The sequence below is a fragment of the Ammospiza caudacuta genome, chromosome 9 (assembly GCF_027887145.1).
Source record: "Ammospiza caudacuta isolate bAmmCau1 chromosome 9, bAmmCau1.pri, whole genome shotgun sequence".
In the NCBI taxonomy this organism is placed as follows: Eukaryota; Metazoa; Chordata; class Aves; order Passeriformes; family Passerellidae; genus Ammospiza; species Ammospiza caudacuta.
Genome location: NC_080601.1, coordinates 26243320 through 26262749, shown reverse-complemented (window position 1 = coordinate 26262749; position 19430 = coordinate 26243320). Strand labels below are relative to the sequence as shown.

Here is a 19430-nt window from a genome sequence, read left to right as displayed (position 1 = left end):
CAGAGCTCCAGCAGGTCACTGCCAGGACAGTCCTGCCAGCCCCACCTGCCGGAGGGTTGTTCCCTACTCTGCCAGGAACCTGCCTTCATTTCCTTGCACAGCTGGAAACGGTTCAGGGCTGGATGGAATTAGCACATGGCTACAGGGCTACCATATGTTCAGGTTTCCCTAGACTCAAACTCTCTTTCTGCCTAGAAATTGAATGCAGATGGGACTTGAGGTTTCTGTGGGTCCCTGGACAAATGGGACATCATACATAAGGGACCAGCACAATTACCTGGGAAATCCCAGACAGAAATTTGAGAGTCAGGCATGTGAACCACACCACTTGATCCTTCTTGAGAAGGGGAAGAGTTATAAACAGCAGAGACATGATGGAAAAGTCTTATCAAATTAATACAGACTTTGGAGACCCTTTTCTATCACTCAAACCTAATGTTCAGACACTGGGGTGTGCGTGGGCACACCTGAATTCTGGCACAATGAAATGCAACAATCACAGATAATTTTAGCTTCAACACATGCAGTAATGCAGTGTGCTAGCACTAGGTTTCTACTCCATGCCTTGACTCACAGTGGAACAGTCTGAGTCAGCCAAGAGGCAAAAAAACATCAATTTCAGCAATGCTGCATGATCAAGGGGGCCCTTGAGGGGTGGAAAAGGTCAAGAATTCCCCTATCCCAGTGCTGGCTCTCACTGCAACTGTGGCAAATTAACTCTGCTGTCCTAATCTGTAACATGGAGATTCTACTCACCTACTGCACAGGAGAGGACAGAGCTAATTACCAGAGACAACCAAAGACTCGGCCCCAGAAATTATTACATCAAGAAATTAAATAGTGATCGAAGCAAGACTCCACAAGTGTCACTGAACTTTGACATCTGGAGCTTCCAGCCCACTGAGGGCTTGACAGCAGCAGTGTTTAGTCTGACATTTAAACATCCCCTACGGGTAACAGTTCTCTGTATCCAACAAGAGACAATCTGCACGACTCAGAGGACTGGGAGCTTTGCTTTTCTGTGTGTCTCAGCAGCACCTACTCAGCTGATGGGTCCTAAGAAACAAATAATGTGCCACTGAAACTCACACTGGTATTCATGCACGTCTTATTTCTCCAAGTAGTAACTGAGAGTATTCAGTTACCTATGTTCAAAATGATTAGTCATGTTTCCAAAGATTAATTCACATGTTCCTTTGTTAATACGTACAAACTGATTTAATGGCTGCTTATGAACTGAGCCAACAGTCATTTTGAGAAACAGATGTCCAATGCAGTTTTAAGCTTTAAGTGTGCTTTAATTCATATCCTTAGGAGAAAAAGGGCTACACAGTCTACAGTAATAACACAAATGAATCAAAGTACTACAGCTGCCCAGCAGGGTTTTGACAGAAACCAGCTTTTTCTCAAAGGAACTTTTTTTTAGGACTCTGGGACAGTGAACAACTGGTAATAAGCATGCTTAACATGTCAGTATATGCTTTGCCAGAGCCAAAATACTGAATCAAGTCCTATCTGCAACCAAATAATATGAGGTTTTTGCATAAGCACTGGAAACTGTAACTATACAAAGACTGGGAAATCTATATGGAATCTGGATCCTCTACATTTTATACAAATAAATATTCAAAAGCTTGAGTGTTTCTGATACTATTTGTGATGCTGAATGCAGAACAGGTTGTCTGCTTTAAACCTTGATAGATTATTGTGTGTGGGTGGTAGGGTTAGGATAAAAGAAAGGGAAGAAAGCTACTAGGAAAGCAGTTGGTGGTTGCAAATCCATGATAAATAAACAGCACATTCCTCTTCTACACAAAGCCCTTAGAGTCTGTGTCAGACTTTAACATCCTACTGTCAGCTGGGTGCAAATTTGACAGCCTGGGGTTCTGCAGCGCTCCCTACAGAAAGCAGATTTGAAACAATTTGCCATGCCCCAAGAGAGTGTTTTGGTCAAGTTCCTAAAGAACTTCTAAATGCACTAGTTATTCACAGGACCCTTGCAAAGAACCACAGGTTTGATTTTTTATGATGTGGTGTGTACAGTGCAGGATATGATTACACACCAGCCTGCTTCCTGTCAGCCAGCACCTCGTAATCATTAACATATTTATCCTTGTGGTGCCTCAAGAAGATGACATTGTTATTAGTCCCATTTTATTGATTCAGAACTGAAGCTCAATAGCTAAATTACTTGCCTTTGATTACACAAGATTTACAGCACAGGACAGACCTGAGTCCCAGCCCTACCAGGACCAAGCAATGCAAGCAAGGATTGCACCAGAAGAACTAGATCCATGTACAGAAATGTCCTTCATCTCAGATGCTCAGGAGTTCTATGGAAGAGTTATAACTGCACTGGGTTTGTGCCTTTTGTGTCTCAGCCTTTACCCCTGCAGGTACCTGCAGGGAACATGGATGTAGATACATTACTGCATGCAAAAGCTGAGCTCCTAAGTTGCATTCCTGTGCAGCAGCTGGAGATGAGAGTTTCCATATCATGCTCTTGTACTTACTGCACATTGAGCAATTTTGCTCAAATGCATGAGACATGCTGAGACAGTGTGTTAAGGAAGGCGGAAACATAACAAGATCTTCCTCTTCTGTTTCATCTATACCACACTGTTCTGGAAAATGTGTTGACTGATCAGATTTAGCCACAGTAAGAGTAATCATCAGGTCTGATTTAAGTACTAGTTAGTCAGAGGTTGTAAGTAAACACTGCTTTCCAGCACAAACCACCCCTTTTGGTATGGTCAATGCACTGAACAAGTCCCATTGTATCTGCTACATGGAGAGGAGAAACAACTGCACAAAGGAGAAGAAGACCTTTCCCAAACTCCTCTCAAAGCAGCATCTAGTAAGATGGAGGAAGAAAGTATCAGGACACACTGCTGTTTTAAGCTGAGATTTCCCCTATCTCTCCAACAGTATCACCACAGTAACACAGCTGTCTTTCCTTAACTGAAGTACTTATGGAGAAACAGGTGACCCATCAGTTTCCCCAGTGGCAACCATAGACCTCAGAGAAATGTACTGACCTCCTAGGAGGCAAACATTGGGAACCAGCCATTCCTGCCACTCAGGCTTCAGGCAGGGTGAGTGTGCAGCTGCTGCAGGTAAGAGAGATTTGCAACAGAGAGCACTGTTACAGATGTGAGGCTCTGAATTTGACCTGCCTTCTTCCGTCTCAGAACAGTTAAAAACCCAGGTAAATATTTGTGTGCTTCATCTTAGACCTCTGCTAACCTTTCACCACTCTGTCTCAAATGTATCTCTGTTTATCTCACCCTGAATAACGTAAAGCTCTCTTATCTAAGCATCAACTGCCTCCCAGCATTAAGGCTTACCCATCAGCTACCTCCTTGACCTGACGTGCACCCAAAATGTTTGTGGTCACCCTCAACCACTGGGGACTCAGAGCTTACACTGGGCAAGCAGATGCATGCAGGAGCCCAGCATCTGTGAGTACTATCCCTGCCCAGTACTTTTGAGCTCTCCAAGGCTGGGTGTGATTTGTGCAATTCACATGGTACAATTTTATATTTATTTCAGTGGGACCGACCAATGGTCCAATGTGACCAACCTGCAGGCAGAGAAATACTCCTCAAAACCTGAGTCAGATCAGAATTTGACTCCATATAATTACTATATGGCAAAAGTAAGGTTATTCCTAAAGCAATAATAAAGTCACTTGAGATTTTTTTAATGTAAGTACCTATATCTCATATTACATATTAGCAAAAAGAATCAGCATTTGACACATAATACTTCCCCCAAAGGATTAGGCAACTCATAAACATTCATTTATTCGGCAAATTGGAAGTCACTCACAAAATGGAACAAGTAAGGACAGTAACAAGAAATATTTTTCTCATGAAATGTTTGAATCAAGAATGAAACAGGAATTGAAACAGACCAGGGTACTGTCCCTGCCTGGCACTACAGGGAAGTGCTGATCTCATGCTGATCTTTACTCTTGAAAGCAGAAGGCAGAGATGTTCATCAGAGACTAAGAAACCAAAGGAAATACCAAGAAGAAAGAGTGCAGCAAAGATGTGTCTTTCTGTATCATTTAGATGAGAACATTAAAATTGATGGGAAGGCACTGAAGTCTAAGAGGGGAAGGGGAGAAGCCCAGAAAGACAGACATACAGATAATAGATTCACTTAAGTCAGAAGTTACGGGCCACCCTAGTCCCACCTAAATCATCTGTTAGACTACTGCTATTAGAGACCCAGGTGTTATTGGCATGTAATTACTGACAGAGCCCACCTGTTTAAGCAAGGCAAGATCAAAGTCACTTAAAAAGAAAAAGAAATCAACATTTTAACTGAAAGGTTTGTAATTATGAGCTTGAAAACAAAATATTCAGGAAAAAACATCAGCAGTCACCTATGCCACCTACCTCTACTGATACCATAGCACTTTTCAGCACAGTACTTTTTATAGGGATCACTCCAGTCTGAATTCAAACACTGAAGACCATGAACAGCAGGTTCTACAGAACAGTCAGAGCCACTGTGCATTAGCACAGTTTGTCCAAAACCCCTCTAAAAAGCTGCCCTCCTGAGTACTAGCCCATTTATCCACCCTGAACAACTCTTCTCCACCCATCTTTGCGCTTTGCAAGTGTTCACTGCCAGCTTTCCTCTCCCCTTGCCAAGTCCTTTCCCACTCCACCTTAACTTTGTTTTCCATGCTGAGCTCTTTAGCCTCCCTCAGCCACCATGTGAATGTGCAGGGTGAAACTCACGGTGCTCGGTCGAGGTTCAACCCATTCTGTCTTTGTGCATTGATTGGAGGTAGGACAGGTTTGCTGTTAATCTCAAGCCCTCTCCGCAAAGTCTCCCTGATTTGCTCTGTATCTGCAAAGAGAATTTTTTAAAATGATTTAGAATCCCCAGAAACAACATGGGCACAAGAAGATACCAGGTGTGTTTCATCTAAACTCTTCCCCTTCAGAAAGAAGTGTAGAAATGTTATGGGGTAACACTTAACTGCACTTTCCTGAACTTCCTTATTTCACTTTATAATGTCAGATTGAATTCCCTTGTTTGGGCTTCATTGTTACATCAGGCAAGGAGAGCTGGAATCTTTGGTACTGAGTCCTCCTGATGAAGAAATTCTGAGTAGTTTTGTAAATTTTCATAAATGAGGTGTTTGTTGGTTCTCTAACTCTCATAGAACCTCCTGACACTTCCAAACCTTTGTACTGGAAATAATTTTTCCCATTAGGCATAAGAGGAACTTATTCCTTTCCCAGATGAATGTATGAAGGTTTCCAAGTTTTTTTGCAATTGGCTTTGGAAATCTGTTGATTAATTTACAACAAGATTCATAAAGGGAGGGATTTTTATGCAGGGCAACCTTTAGCCTCAAGCTCACATCTGAAAATAAGCTGCAAATTATGCAGTTCAGATGCAGTCTTTTTACTTCTGCCTTTTTCTGAAACATCTACTGGCCAAATACTTTCAATAGGAAGCTTTCCTGTGTTTCTTAGAAGTTTCCTCATTTATTTTTGAGACATGTGAGAATTAGGTAGAGAAAAAAAAAACAAATTATTTAAAAATCTTTTGAAGAATATACAAATTTCATCATGTATACCTCTCTTGAGCTTTTCATTTCAAGGCTGAGGCAAAACAGCCTTTTTAGATCTAGTGCAGTTCAAAATACTTGCACAGAAGCCAGAAGACAGGCTGTATGCATTAAACTAATTTTTACCATAGATTTAAGAACAGATGCCATTCCTGTGGAAACCACTGTTAATTCCAGGAAATCTCAAGCCCTCAAATTTTATGTTGCTTCACCCATTTGAAAGGTAATATGCATAATTTCAAGCCTGTGTAATGGCTATGACATCTCTACCCTGAGAAGGCATCTCACTGCAAAGGGAAACTCCACGGTTTTTTAATTCTTCTTTTTAGAGTTCTGCATTTGCACAAATCCTTGAGCTCAGCTGCAGCAATGTGCAGAGTCAGTCCAACTTGCTTCCCAAGAAGGGATAATGTTAATAAGGAAACACAGCCTGGGAAAATGCAATTGCTTCACCTTGCAGGTGTTTACAGTCCTGGTTTCAGCAGGTGCTCAGTTTAAGTTTGCAGATTCAGATTACAATTTGCCTAAAAACTGAAAGAAATGTTTAGACAAAATAATGCCAAGAACTCTTTTCCTCTCTCCTGCCTTCTTCAAAGAGGCCAAAATCCATTTTGCTGCCCTGAGACACACCAAGCCTCCCAATGGCAGTGGAGTTTGTTATGAACTCGAGGATGCAGCATGGCTCAGTGCACTGCCCAGACCCAGCAGAACAGAAGCTGAAGGGCCACGACAGTGACTTGGCCCAGGACCTCTCACCTTTCCCAGAGAGCCGCCGAGGCTGGGTCCCAATGCAAATGCTCCTGCTGTCTTCATCATCCTCTGGTGGCCGGCTCAGGTCATCCCAAGCACATTTGGCACTCACTCCACTCAGGTTTGAGCCATCTGTCTCAATCCCTTTGTCGACTCTCTCCTGCTTGAAAAGATTCAAAACACCAAGACATTTTTTGAGCGTGGCTTGAGCCTGAGTTGGAGCCCTACCATGGCACAGCCCAACCTTCACCAGCTCCTGCAGATCCCCTTTTGCGGGCAATTCCCACTCTCTGGAAATTGTTGTTGTGTCACACTCTGTTGTGTCAGCAAACAGCAACTGCACATTGAGCCAAATCAGGAAGCCATTCTGAATAAAACAAACCTTTTCCATAGCAAGTTGGTCTGAAATCCCAACCTGTCCCCACTGCTTCACTATGTGCCCCTGACAGGCACAAAGCAGGGAGAGAGAAAGGTGGAAACCAATGGCCTGGGGTGTGCAGGAATGCTTCTTTCACTGTTAGCACTGATTTACACCAACTTGAAATATTTAAGACACGAAGCACAGCTTGGCAGTCAATCTCCTATATGTCAATGATAACAAACCCCTGAATAACTAAGGTTCTCTTTCCAACCTTACCAAAGTGTCCCACAATGAAAACAGCTCATAGAGAGACTCATTCACATGGGTTCATAATTTGCAAACTGCCCAGAGAATCCCTGCTTTCCAATGTGCTGGGGTGTCCCCATAAAGGACAAACATGCAAGTTTGGACGTGCAAGGAGACGCAGGTCTGTTCCCAATGTCAAAGCTTTTGCATAGCTTTCTCTATTGGCAAATAAACAAATTCCCTCCCTTGCAAGCTGGACTTTCTAAGCACGTAACCAGTGTTTGGGTTTCAGAAGGTGTCACACACCAATCATAAGCAGCTGGATGCTCTCAGGCACCAGGCATTTTCTTAAGGACATGTGCATCTGTTGCCAGCAAGACTGCCCTAAGCTACAGCCAAAACTTCTTCAGGAAGTTCCACCTTCTTGGACACGGGCATCAGTCTGAATTTCCACCTGTGACCCACAAGGGGGTAATGTTGAGCCGAACAAACTCGGGGCTGTGCTACACCGAGGAAGGACTGGCACCTCTTCCCTGGCACCGAACCAGCCAGCCTCGCTTCCCCTTTTCTGAAGGGGTGTTGCCTCTGGTGCTGCTCAGTGGCACCAGCAAGATCTGCATCTCTCTGCACACATCTGTGTCACCTCGAAACACAGGCAGTCCCAAGAAACTTCAAAGATTTGAGGAGAGAGCAGAGTGGTGTCACACACAGTGGGAGAGGATCTCTCCAGCCCATGTAAGTACCCTCTGGCGTGACATTGCCACTGAAGAGGAGATTGTGCGAACATTTTGCTCTTTGCAAAATCCGTCCCCAAGAAACAGTTTCCAGACGAAAACCTAAACCCATACACATCCCTCCCCTTGCCCAGCTGTGCATGCTGCACCCTGGGAAGAGCATTGCCTGTTCTTGTGACCATTCAAGAGAGGATTTGAGCAGCTCAAAGATAAACACAAGCATTCAGGGTGTGGTTGCACAGCGGTTTAAATTGATGTAATTTGCAATGACTGCAGTCCCACCCTCCTCCATGTGCTCCTATCCCTTCCCTTGAGCCAACTCTTTTTTTTTTTTTTTTTTTCATCTGGATCACCTCCCAAAACCCTCTCTTTGGCCCAAAATTGAGGTAGGAGCCTGTCGCTGACTGCAGGATCAGAGCAGTCTTGACTTAGACTTAAGCATTCAAGAGACTGCCTTTCTTCTGTTTTTCTCCCCTTGTTATTAGGATCTTCTTCCAGCGTCAGGGGAAACTGGCTTCTTGAAAACGTAATAGGAAAATCTGAGAAATAATAAATTTGCTGTGATTTTCTTTTGTTTTATCCTAAACATAAAATTAGTTGTGTCACCCAGAAATAGAAGTTGTGGGGAAAGAAATAAAAATACATCCGTTCCTACATATGCAGACGATGCTCTAAGTGAGATTTAGCACGTGGCTCCTTTGGGAACCCTCCATGGTGCTCTGTGAGGACCCAAATGAGCTGGCTTGGGGAGGTGTAGCTTGTCAGCGAAGTTATTTTTTATCCCAGTCATTGGGGAAGCATGGGAGAGCCACCAAACCTGCTCTTGAGCACGGAGAAGAAGAGGCCAGAGGGCTGTGAGGCTCTGGTGGGATCTGCTCCCCCATCCCTGCAGCCAGGGCCCCACTCCCAGGCAGACCCTGCGGACACAGTGCAGAGCCTCGGGGAGGGGGAAGGACTCTCATCTGCAGCTCAGCTGCCTTGCAGAGCACTTACTCAGGGGAAGAAGTGCTGCTCTGTTGGCATCCCTCGGAGATCAAGGGGAGCTGATGGAAACGAGCTGGCTTAAGGCAGCCTAATTTGCATGCCTGTTTCATAATGTTTGCAAGTATTGATGTTAAAAGGGGAAAAGTAAAAAAAAAACCCAATCGGTGTAGACTCATAGCTCTGGCAATGCGCAGTTCTACCCCACCTTTAGCCAGCAAAGATTTGCCTGGACTGAAGAGCTGTTCTTCCTTCCTTGAAAGGGCAGCATGAACAGGAGGCTGGAGAAGCCCAGGGCAAAGGAGGTTCGGCTCTTTCCTTCCTCAAAGAAAGGATATTTCTGTCCCATTTTCCTCTCAGCATGTGGGAGGGATGCTCTGAGGCTCTAAGTCATTGATCCCTTTTTAAACGAGCCAGAGCACTGCAGTGTGACCTGCAGAGCGACAACCACAACTCAGGAAATTCAAATCAGCTTTATTCTCTTCTGAGATATCTGCTAAACAGAAGCAAAGCACTGAGAATCGGCACAGAGCTGGGGACCGACAGGAATTGTTTGACAGTGCTGCCAGGGAAATCTGAATGGCCTACAGGGAAGCCTGGCTGAACAGAAAACAGCCAGCGTTGCCACAGTGTTAATTGCCGACATCCTGGGATGACATCTTAGTTGGGATCCATTCTCAGCAACTCCGAACAGAAAGTACAGCTGCTGCTGCCAGGGCTGAGTTTAGGCCTCAACCAATTCCCACAAGACACAATGCAGCCTCCAAACAAGCTCTGCCTGCTTCCCAGGCAGACAACATGCTTGCTGGCTCCCAAGAAAGTTGTCCAGTTTCTCTGCCTGTTCCCTCCCTCCCCTCCACCTCTCTTCCACTGCTGCCTTTCTGGTCTCACACACTCTCCACCAACACCAAGAAAATGACACTTTATCCTTTCCCCACTAATTAGAGCAGAAGGCACATGACAGGGCTGAAGGCAGCCTGGCACAGCCTTGCTCCCTGCACTCAGCAGAGGCTCTCTGTGGGACTCGGGGGCAGATTTTGCTCTATGAATCCCTGGGCGCTGCAGCAGCAGAGCAGGAGGGAGGTGTGCACACACACACACCTGCCCATCTGCACTTCTGCAAGGACAAGAGAGAACAGAAACAGGAATGTGCTCCATGTGAGGAAGTCCGGAAGGACCACAGACATAGCAGCTTTCAGCAGCAGGACACATTGGTGAGGCAGAGGTACTCTTTTATTTGCCTTAACTTGCCTTGGCTGACTCAGATTCCAGTAAGCTGAGCTATTTTTCATTTACAGTAAATTGAAGAAAACCTTGTTATCATTAGGAATCACCAGTGTGCAGACAACAGAAACACCTCCAGGAGGAGAGAGGGCAAGGTTCTGGAAAGTCTGAAAACTTTATGGGACTTTCAGTTGTATTAGCTCCCACATTGTGGAACATTTGAGGAACATTTTTTTGTGTTTCTCAGACTGGGGTTATTCTAGATGAACAAATCCTTAAAACCAGTAAAAGTAGAATTTGGTTTTGTTCTTAAGCTTTCAAAGTAAAAGATGCTGTGATGCAACTGAGAATAATCAGATACAGACATGCAGACCATAAGCAACTGCTTGTACAAAACATGCACATTTGCACGTGCCCTACCAGGCTGAGCCATAAGTTCTCTGTTAAAGGCAAATACTCAGTGATTCACTGAAACATGGCCGGCATCACACTGGATTTGCTGGGGACACATGCACTCCAGTACCATGTATTCCAGCTCTGCTGAAGGGATTGCAGAACTGTCTCCCAAATGCATGGATCAGGAGAAGCCCACAGTACAGTAACCTCTTCATAGAGATACTATTCTTATCTTTAAATTTCAGAAATTAAATTGAACTCTGAAGAAGAAGGGTTAATATCTCTTTTTGCATGGATTATTAATAACTGCATGTGGTACTTTTGGGTTCCCATAATTTCTCAGTCCACACTAACTACTTGGCCTCAAGTGATATCCTACAGGAATGAACTACACTATAACATTTGCTATGAAAAAATAGTACTTAGTTGGTTTTGAGATTTCTACATGTTATATCTCCTTACACTTGCACATAAAAGGAAGGAGGAATTTCCTGGTGTACCATTCCTAAATCTTGTATTATTCTGTCCTTCATCTTCTTTCTTCCTCCTTTCTAAAATATCCAATCCAATATCTCCAATTTGGCTCAAATTGGAGATTCCATTTTCCTAGTCACTCTTCTCTATCTTTCTTCCTAGAGTTGCCATTCATGTAGGACTGGACAAAATCCCTCTTGAACCACCTCTAAGAGGGCAAAGAGTTTCTAAGACTTTTCCAGGATTATTACAAACATCGAGAAGATGCAAGCACCTTTACAGAAAATATTAGAACTGTTGTATAACAGCTGGCTGCTATAAGAGACATGACATTTTATAAACTAAAGACATACTTGCAGATGTGGGTCAATCTCGAATATGGTCTCTCCTCTTCGCATGTCTGTTATCAGCCAGGGGCCTCCAGCTCTACAAAGAAAGACAGGTAATGAACCAAATAAGCCTTTTAATTAGAACTTTCCAGCAAGGTCCTCAGAGTGGACCTATACTGCAAGGAAGCACAAGATAAGGGTTTAAAATAAGCCTAGAAACCCCTCTATGTGGTGTATACATCCCACAGCATGCATTTGCCCTTTACATTTTCCAAATAAATAAATAATAAAAGCCCTCCATGACCTAGCAGTTAATCAGCTCACGTCTGGCAGCACCCAGACATGCACAGCAGTCAGGACTGACACAGGCTGTTGTCCCCTGTGCAGGCCCCCTTGCTCACACAAGGCTGAGAGGGGTTTTAATCTTACAGGAAACGAACTGGGACTGAGAAGTCCAGTGTAGCCTGAGTCAAAGAAAGATGGGCAAGGCATGGAGTCAAGATTTATTCCTCTAATACATATCTAAGAATAGAGCAGGGCCCCAGTGGGACTGCACTTTTTGCCAAGATTTGCAGTCACGTTCAGTACCACAAAGAGCTTATTGCTCTGATAAATACTATCACAACAGACATTTTGCTCAGTTGGTACTTCATGGCCAAGTACTCAGAAGGCTCAGGGAAATCTTTGTTATCATTAGCAATAAAAGTTGGAAGGCTCAAGGTGTTTCTCAACAAAGGTGATAGGAAACAGATTACTGTGAAGATTAAATACTCAGAGACTTCAGTTGGGTCATAGTGCAGCCAGACTGCAGAAGTCAGCCTTAGATAGTGCTTTTCATTTGAAGTAAAAACTGAAGTCTTTTGGAACTGCCCTAAAAAAATTCATTTTTTTCATGAGATACTTTGTTATTGCGGTCAAAAGCCCCCTCCTCTGGCCTAGTTTGTGTTAGTCTCCTAAAATATCTAAGAGTTGGAGCAAAAAAAGTTAATATTTTACAGGTTTTCAGATGCATGGATAGCCACTTGTTTTTTCACATCACTTTGGAAGTTGTGAATTATTAACTGCAGGGGTGTGACCTGCCACAGTTCCTCACTGGGGTGCAAGAGACTTTTACCCCAATTCCACATCAATGGCTTAGTAGCTTGCAGCTTTGCCTTCAAACAATGAACATTTGGGTCTCATTTTTTACCTTGGAAAGGTGCTTATACCACAGCACAAAAGCAAAAAACCAACATGAGAATAGACTGAGGAGAGAGGTGCTGTATGTGTATTGACTTAGAGGAGCTAAGGGAGCTGCAGGCAGTGTTTATTGTCTCAGGACCCAGAAACAAAGCTTACAGCTGAACAAATTCACTCTACTCTAGGGTATTTGCATGAATTATCTGCACTTGTGCCTAAAAGGGAAAAGTTCATGTTGAAAAAGTCCAGCTTCTCCAAATAATCAATCAATTCAAGGCTATTGTGACACTGGAGAGTGTACTATTGTGCCCAGAAACAAATATTCAGAACTATTTTGCTTTAAAAAGTAAGGCTTTTTGAGTTACAATCACATGGCAGTAACTTCCACTGAATTTAAAAATGTTTAAGCAAAATACCTGCAAGCCAAAAAGATTTAGCTGCACCCTGACAGCAAACAAGCATCAACATATCATTTACCATTTAAAACCCATCTCTTCCTCAACCCACTATCATCTTTGTTATTTCTCCCATGGCAAAACAATTAACTTCACTTTCATGAATGCTCCTCCTGCTGCAAACTAGCCCACCAAAAGTGGGCCAAATTTGAGAGTGACTTTCTCACTTTTAGACAGTACTTCCAGACAGTTTTATAAGCCAGACCCTCTCCTTCCTTTCTTTGAACTAAACAGCAAGGTCACCAGTAACAGTTATCCCAGGAAGAACCAATGAGAAAACCCTGCAGGCATAAGAGGAAGGAAATTAAGCTTTCAAGACCTCATTCTCTTTCACCCTGAACATGTGGACTTCCACATGCATTAATTTGCCATCTAAGTGTCTGTGCATGAGAACAGATTTGCAGTGAATTCCCATCTCTTGCTACAGTACAGATTAAATAAATTCCATCAGCAAGTTAAAGATTGTTAATAAAAATATACAACTGAACTGTTCTCTATAGAAATGCTCCCCTGTATGGGCTATGTGACCACTTACACTGGGACAGTCCGAAGCAGTTCCAGAATCCCTTGACCATTCCACTGCTGAGCTGCATGCAGTTCCTCAGTGCAAACCCCAACAATCTGTAATAAATAACAACAGACATACTAAACAAGGTGGGAACCATGAAAGAACTGTGGAGAAAATGTGCCACGTGGTACTGGATCAAACAATGCACATACAGAGAAGCACCATTTCTTTAATCTAACCAGATATGCTGGGACAAATGGAGCCTGAGACAACAGTGGGATCCCACAAGACCTTGTTCTCTCTCTACACTTACCATGTGAAGCGCCCTGGTCATGTAACATTTAATCTTGTAAAGAGTGTGTGAATTTAACAATGAAGAGGGTCTGGTGACAAATCAGGGTTTATACACTAGTCTTCTTGACTTTTCAATCAAGTCCACACAGACAGGACAGAGCAAGACAGGTTAGGGGCTGAGCACATACAAACACTGCTCTGTCATCCGACTGCTAGGGGCAAATGCCATACTGCACAAGCAATCTCAGCCAGGCAAGGGAATTGCTGCCACATGGGATTGCTTTGGTGCTCATAAAATCCTTGACCAACTCAGTTTGCTGACTGGTTACATCTTACCCAGCACCATAAAGTAAAGCTGTTTACACACCACATAATCCACTTGTCACTGCAGGCAACTGCACACTTCTGCCTTCCTGTGTAATGCAGGATGTGTTTGCTTTTCAGGATAGGAGCTGCCACACTGAGCAATACCAGATGTCTCTCTAACAGCAGCTGAGATCAGCTGCTTCAAATGAAGGGGTGAAACACCCTTCAGCTGATAGCAGAAGGCAGTTTCTTCCTGCTGTATCAACCACTAGTTTGTGCCTTTGAGCACAATGTTTCACCCTGAGATGAAAAATATTTTTGCCACAGCCTTCTATTTTCTTCCTCAATGTTCTTAAGTCTTTTCCAACAACACTGAATTTTTTGTCAAAATCTGTTCAACTGATGTTTTATCAGGAAAGAGGAAAACTGGAAACTAAGCTCTGAAGAGCAGCAAGCAGAGTGAAGGATGTGCCTTCTGCTGTAGGCACATAACTGCACTGATAGAGATCTGCGTGGAAAACCCTCATGTCAGCATGCACCAGCTCTGCACACCCCACCTCTCCTGCCCCTTGCACAGTTCACCTTGTCAGGACCCAGCCCTTGGAGGTGCACTTCATCCCCACCCATCTCCCAGGCTTCCTCCATCACCAGCCTGAATCACCCCTGCCTCAGGACACCCCTCCCTGGGCCTTCGCTCACTAATTACATACAAACAGCAAGACTCTAAACAGGAAATTATTTTGCGTTCTTTCTTTGCTTTTTGTAATCATTTATCCTCATGGGTCAAAATAAATTCATAACAACAAGCATCAAACAAAGGGGAAAACCAAGTCAACTGTATGTGTTGTGGAAGATTAGAGGCCAAGGGCCTCAGGATGCAGCAAGCTGACTGTTCTTTGATTCAAGACAGCTGGGCACTAAAGAAGAGATGAGGACTAACACAGTACTAACTGGAGAATTAGCCAGGGATTATCCCGCTTAGCTTGGCTCTCTGTCTCTCCTTCCAGGTCCCACAACTCACCTTGCACTAATTAATCTCACACCCACCTTGTTGTTGTTGATAAAACACAGACATTTGGGCACCTCAGAAAAGCCTTGCAGAGCACTTGTCTTGTGTAGGTTTGTGGTAACAGAACTTCCTTTTACATGTTGCAATTACAGCCAAAGACAAATGGGAGCAACTAGAAGCTTAAATTGTAAAATACAGACACTTGCATTTTCCCACAGGATGGAAGCTTTTCCACAGAGCATGAAGAAATCAGCAGTTGGCATAAACTATGCCACTCTTCCACTAAGGCTATTAACCCAATATGCAATTTAAAAATATCCAAAGCAGCTCCTATCTAAGAAGCATCGCTGAGAAAGACTTTGGGAAAGCAAGCAAACCTGTTTGGCCACAGAAGCTCTCCATGCTGAACAGCAGAGTTAAATCACAAGGGATTTTTTTAGCATTTCTTTTGCAAAGCAAACCTGAACCTTTCTTAAACAGTAGATCAATACAGAAAAACTCAGCCTCTAAAGAATCTTTGTGTCAGTACTGCAAGCTACATTTCTGCCATTTAAGTACTGCTAAAACAGCTCCAAGTCCTGCTCCAAACTCTTCTCTTCCTGGCATTCAAACCAGTGGATCACTTATTAATATTACTATAGAATTAATTTTCATTTATCTTTACATTAGCTTTTAAAACTGTTTCTCTCAACATTTTTTTTTAATGCTCATATTTGAAATTGAAGACAGGATAACAAATATCTGAGTTACATAGCTCAAAGCAATGTTAGCTGCACTGCACGCCCAGGAGGTGACAGTGGGAGCCACGGTGGCTGGGCCATACCTGTAGGAAAGTGACCACCCCAAAAGGAGTCTGCACCGGCTGCATCTGGGGGTCTTCTGTCAGCAGCATGTGCTGGATTCGAGACTCACTGTTGTCCAAAGGGCTGTGCCATGACACGTGGTCACCGCTGCAAAAGGTGTTTTCTGCAAGGAAAGAAACAAGAAATATTTAGTCTGTGAAGTCTGCTAGAACATTCCTTCTGTTGGCAGCTCTGCTGAGCCTCTGAACCACCCGAAACAGAAATGGAGTCTCTTTGAGTGATCTGAGTTCAACACTGATTTCAAAATTGCCCACTCTTGAGTCCTGTGGACAAAACCACCATCCTATTTTGATATTAAGCCCAACAGGAAATACTAGCAAATAAAATTACCTGTCTCTCATTTACTACTAGTCTTCTTTTTTGAGAAGGCACAGAAGGTCAGCAGGCCATAGTGGATGCCCATTGCCACAGCAATTCACACTCTTAATTTGCCACAGAGAAAATATTCTCAAATGTGAATTAAACACAAATACTACCCTGCTATATTTAATAAAAATTCTGCTGCCCAACTTGTGATAGTGTAAGTCAAAATCACTCTCTCTCTCCATTGTCTGGGCGGCTCTGGTGCAGAATTAGAATTAATATGTTTCTTCTTTCCCAAACAATGAGAAAACCAATAGGCTATAAATTTCATTCTATGTCAAAACAGACTGCATCAAAACAAGGCAGGCATTCCTTTCTTTTCCTCCCCTCCTACTTAGAAAGACAAAACCCCAGATAATCCCATGTTCCACAGCTAGTGCATGCCAGAAGGCACACCAGAACCCATCTGTCTGACACAGCCCCATCACAGGAAAGGCTAATGCTTGCTTTCTGAGTGAACTAGAAGTAAAACAACCAGCCATGACCACATTCACAGCAATTAAAGCACAATCCATTTGCATGCAGTTCCTGGAGCTTGTGTGGTAATGCTGCCTAGCTGACTGCTTTTATCTTGGGTCTTGTGCTTGTCCAAGCAGAACTTTATTGTACATACAAACAAACAACCTGGAATCCACATTCTGCCCTCTGAGATAGGTGTAGTGCTCCAGGGATGAAGTGAGTACTGCCTGCCTGCTTCCAAAGTGAGTGGCAGGCCAAGTGCCCCTCTCCTTGACCAAGCTCATCCATGAAGGCAGTCTGGTCTTGTTGGAAAAGAAATGAAATTTAGCAAAATATTTAATTATAGTGAGTTGTGTGTGAACTGGTTTGTTAAAAAGTAGTTTTGCAGCCGTTGAAAGTGTGTGTTGAGTTTTGTGTGTTACCTAGCAGGTAGTCTTAGAGATTTAATAAATAATTAAACTAGTGCAAGAAAGTAAGAATGCTAACCTGTCTAGAGGCAGCATACAATGCTCTTAGAATAAGATAAGCAGAGGATTAATGATCTTGTTTGTGAACCAAAGAATGTATCACAAGGAGTCTGTGACCAGGCAAGGAGAACAGAGAACTGTTTCTTAGAGACTAGGCAAGGGGAACAAGAAACTGTTTCTTGGAGACTTTGTTGTGAATCGCATGTATAAGAAGGAAGCACCCATACGTGAATTTGGGGGCTTGGACTTTGAGACGTGAGTCCCCCAGTTCCCCGGGCCCTTAATAAAGCACCCACAAAACTTATCCGAGTTTTGTGTCATTTATCAATCAGGCAACAGTCTCTCCCAAGGCCACACTTAGAACCCAGCAGGAAAGGAGGCCTTGCCCACTGGAAGAGGACTAGGAATTCCAGTGCAGACTGGAAAACAGAGGTTATCTGAGTTGCTGTCTGTCGAGACTGGAGCATCTTCCATGCTACAGGAGCAGGATACAATTCAGAGAGGTGCCCTCCCCATGGTCCTGGATCTTCACCTAACCTTCCCACATCACCTTCCAAACACATTGCAACAGGACACCCCCTAAACAGGGCTAATAGAAGAACATGGCAGTGTCTGCAAGAGCAAGAGAAAAACTTTTTGAATTGCCAGGAATTGCAACTCATTCCCTGTCACATTAAACAGCACCACCAAGGAACTGGGTGCTTGTACACCCCATTGCAATAATTGTGCATCAGGACCAAATTTATTATTAATAATTCCTTTAATGACAATTTTTAGTAAAAAAATCCTTTCAGATCTTTTTTTCTCCAATAGACATTTTTCATTGCCATGACAAGCACGGGTTTGTGCAAGGGCAGCAAAGGCGGGATGCTTCAAGGGAGCCCTCAGCAGCAGGCAGGTAAACTCATGAGAGCTCCCTCAGAACTGTTCTGGTTAAAAATATTTGCAGTCCTCTCCCTGATGAGGAGCTGCTGGCCTACTCCTGGCTGTAATTTTGGGCAACTCAGTGTATCTCCACTGGGTGTCCCCATTGCTGTGGGTTTGAACATCTTTATATATGTTTTTTCAGATGAATTTCCTGGACAGTTCATTTGATTACAAATTAAAATAAAAGTCTAACTATCATAAGGAACTTAGCCTGAAAAATGAGGCATGTAACAGAAGGGCTGTGATAAGTAAGGGAATGTTTTCCTTAGTTAAAATTAGGAAAGAAAGAAAACATAGTGAATGCAAGCTGCTTCAAAGGGTTTATCGTTATGTACATTAAATTACACGCTTCCAGCTCTGGAACTGAAAGGACTGGTTCCAATATTACTTTACTTTTAGAGCTGAGGAAATATAAGCAGAAAAATGAAAAATTATATATTTTCTTAGTATCAAAATCTGGTTAAAGAAACAGCACTTAGAATGTTGCAAGGGATATCTTGTGATCTTTTCCAAGTTAGACAAAATGTGGCTGATTAATTTTTTTAAAATGATAAAAACCTCTCAGTCACAGTTTTCAGGAATGAAACAAAGCCACAAAGAGCTTATTCTTGGGCCCTGTCTTTATACCACAACATTTTGCCCATCAAATGCTCACACAATTCTATGCTGATCGATCGCTGCATTTCACTGTTGGTGCTGCTTCTCCTGGGAAAGCCCAGCCCGGTTAGAGCAGGTTTTCAAATGCAAATGTCTCTGCTGGAAATCCACCTGTTTATAGCCATGTGAACACTGAACACTTAGAAAATCTCCCTTTCCCTTGCATACACACGAACACCACAAAATTCACACTGACTACTCAATTAAATCACACCAAAAAAATTCTGCAAATAACATGAAGCCAAATAAAAACCGGTAGGAGTTCAAGAAATTTTGTATTACACCCCGAAACCCAGCTTTCCACTTGCTGCATTGTCACCCATGGGGGATGTAAGATCAGCTCTTGTACAGAGACCATTGCAGCACTGAGAACAGCCTGGATTACATAACTTGTAACCACAAAAACTAAGAAATTACAGAAATAAAGGGCTACATAATAATTTCTATTGCCTCATGCTGGAAACAGGGAGAGTATCTGGTATCCTCCCTTCCTACCTTTCACATTCATGTTTTCAAAAGAGTCAGGGATGAGAACATCACAACGGGATAAGTCTCGTCTCCTTAGGTGACCACAGCAAAACCAACAGTCATCAGAAAAAGTTCCAGGACATGACCAGGTAATTGTCAAATCCATATAACAGCTGGCAAAGCACAGAAATTATCTAGCCATCAACAGGAGAAATTAAAAGCAAAGGAACTAAAAGAAAATATGTTAAAAAGTTAAATCCAAATTATTTTAGCCTATGGATAAATTAGCAAATCCTCAGGTGTAAACTAAGGCTCTGATTTACTGCACACAAGCTGACTGCTGCTGAATACTTCTGCCTCGTGGTAAACCTGAGGTGGCTTCAT

At 43.1% G+C, this 19430-nt stretch overlaps 1 protein-coding gene across 3 annotated transcripts in view; it reads right to left on the bottom strand.

The window, feature by feature from the left end:
• The window catches only part of SUFU (SUFU negative regulator of hedgehog signaling), an 88164-nt gene that overhangs the window by 30127 nt on the left and 38607 nt on the right, over nt 1-19430 (bottom strand). For 2 of the 3 annotated variants that reach the window (XM_058810149.1, XM_058810151.1), the window contains exons 4-8: nt 15666-15808; nt 13261-13346; nt 11116-11188; nt 6353-6509; nt 4755-4866 (exon numbers count right to left, since the gene is read on the bottom strand). In XM_058810149.1, coding sequence (XP_058666132.1) covers nt 4755-4866; nt 6353-6509; nt 11116-11188; nt 13261-13346; nt 15666-15808 — 571 coding nt within the window. The remainder of the gene's footprint in view (nt 1-4754; nt 4867-6352; nt 6510-11115; nt 11189-13260; nt 13347-15665; nt 15809-19430) is intronic. The other variant, XM_058810150.1, reaches the window with a different exon arrangement.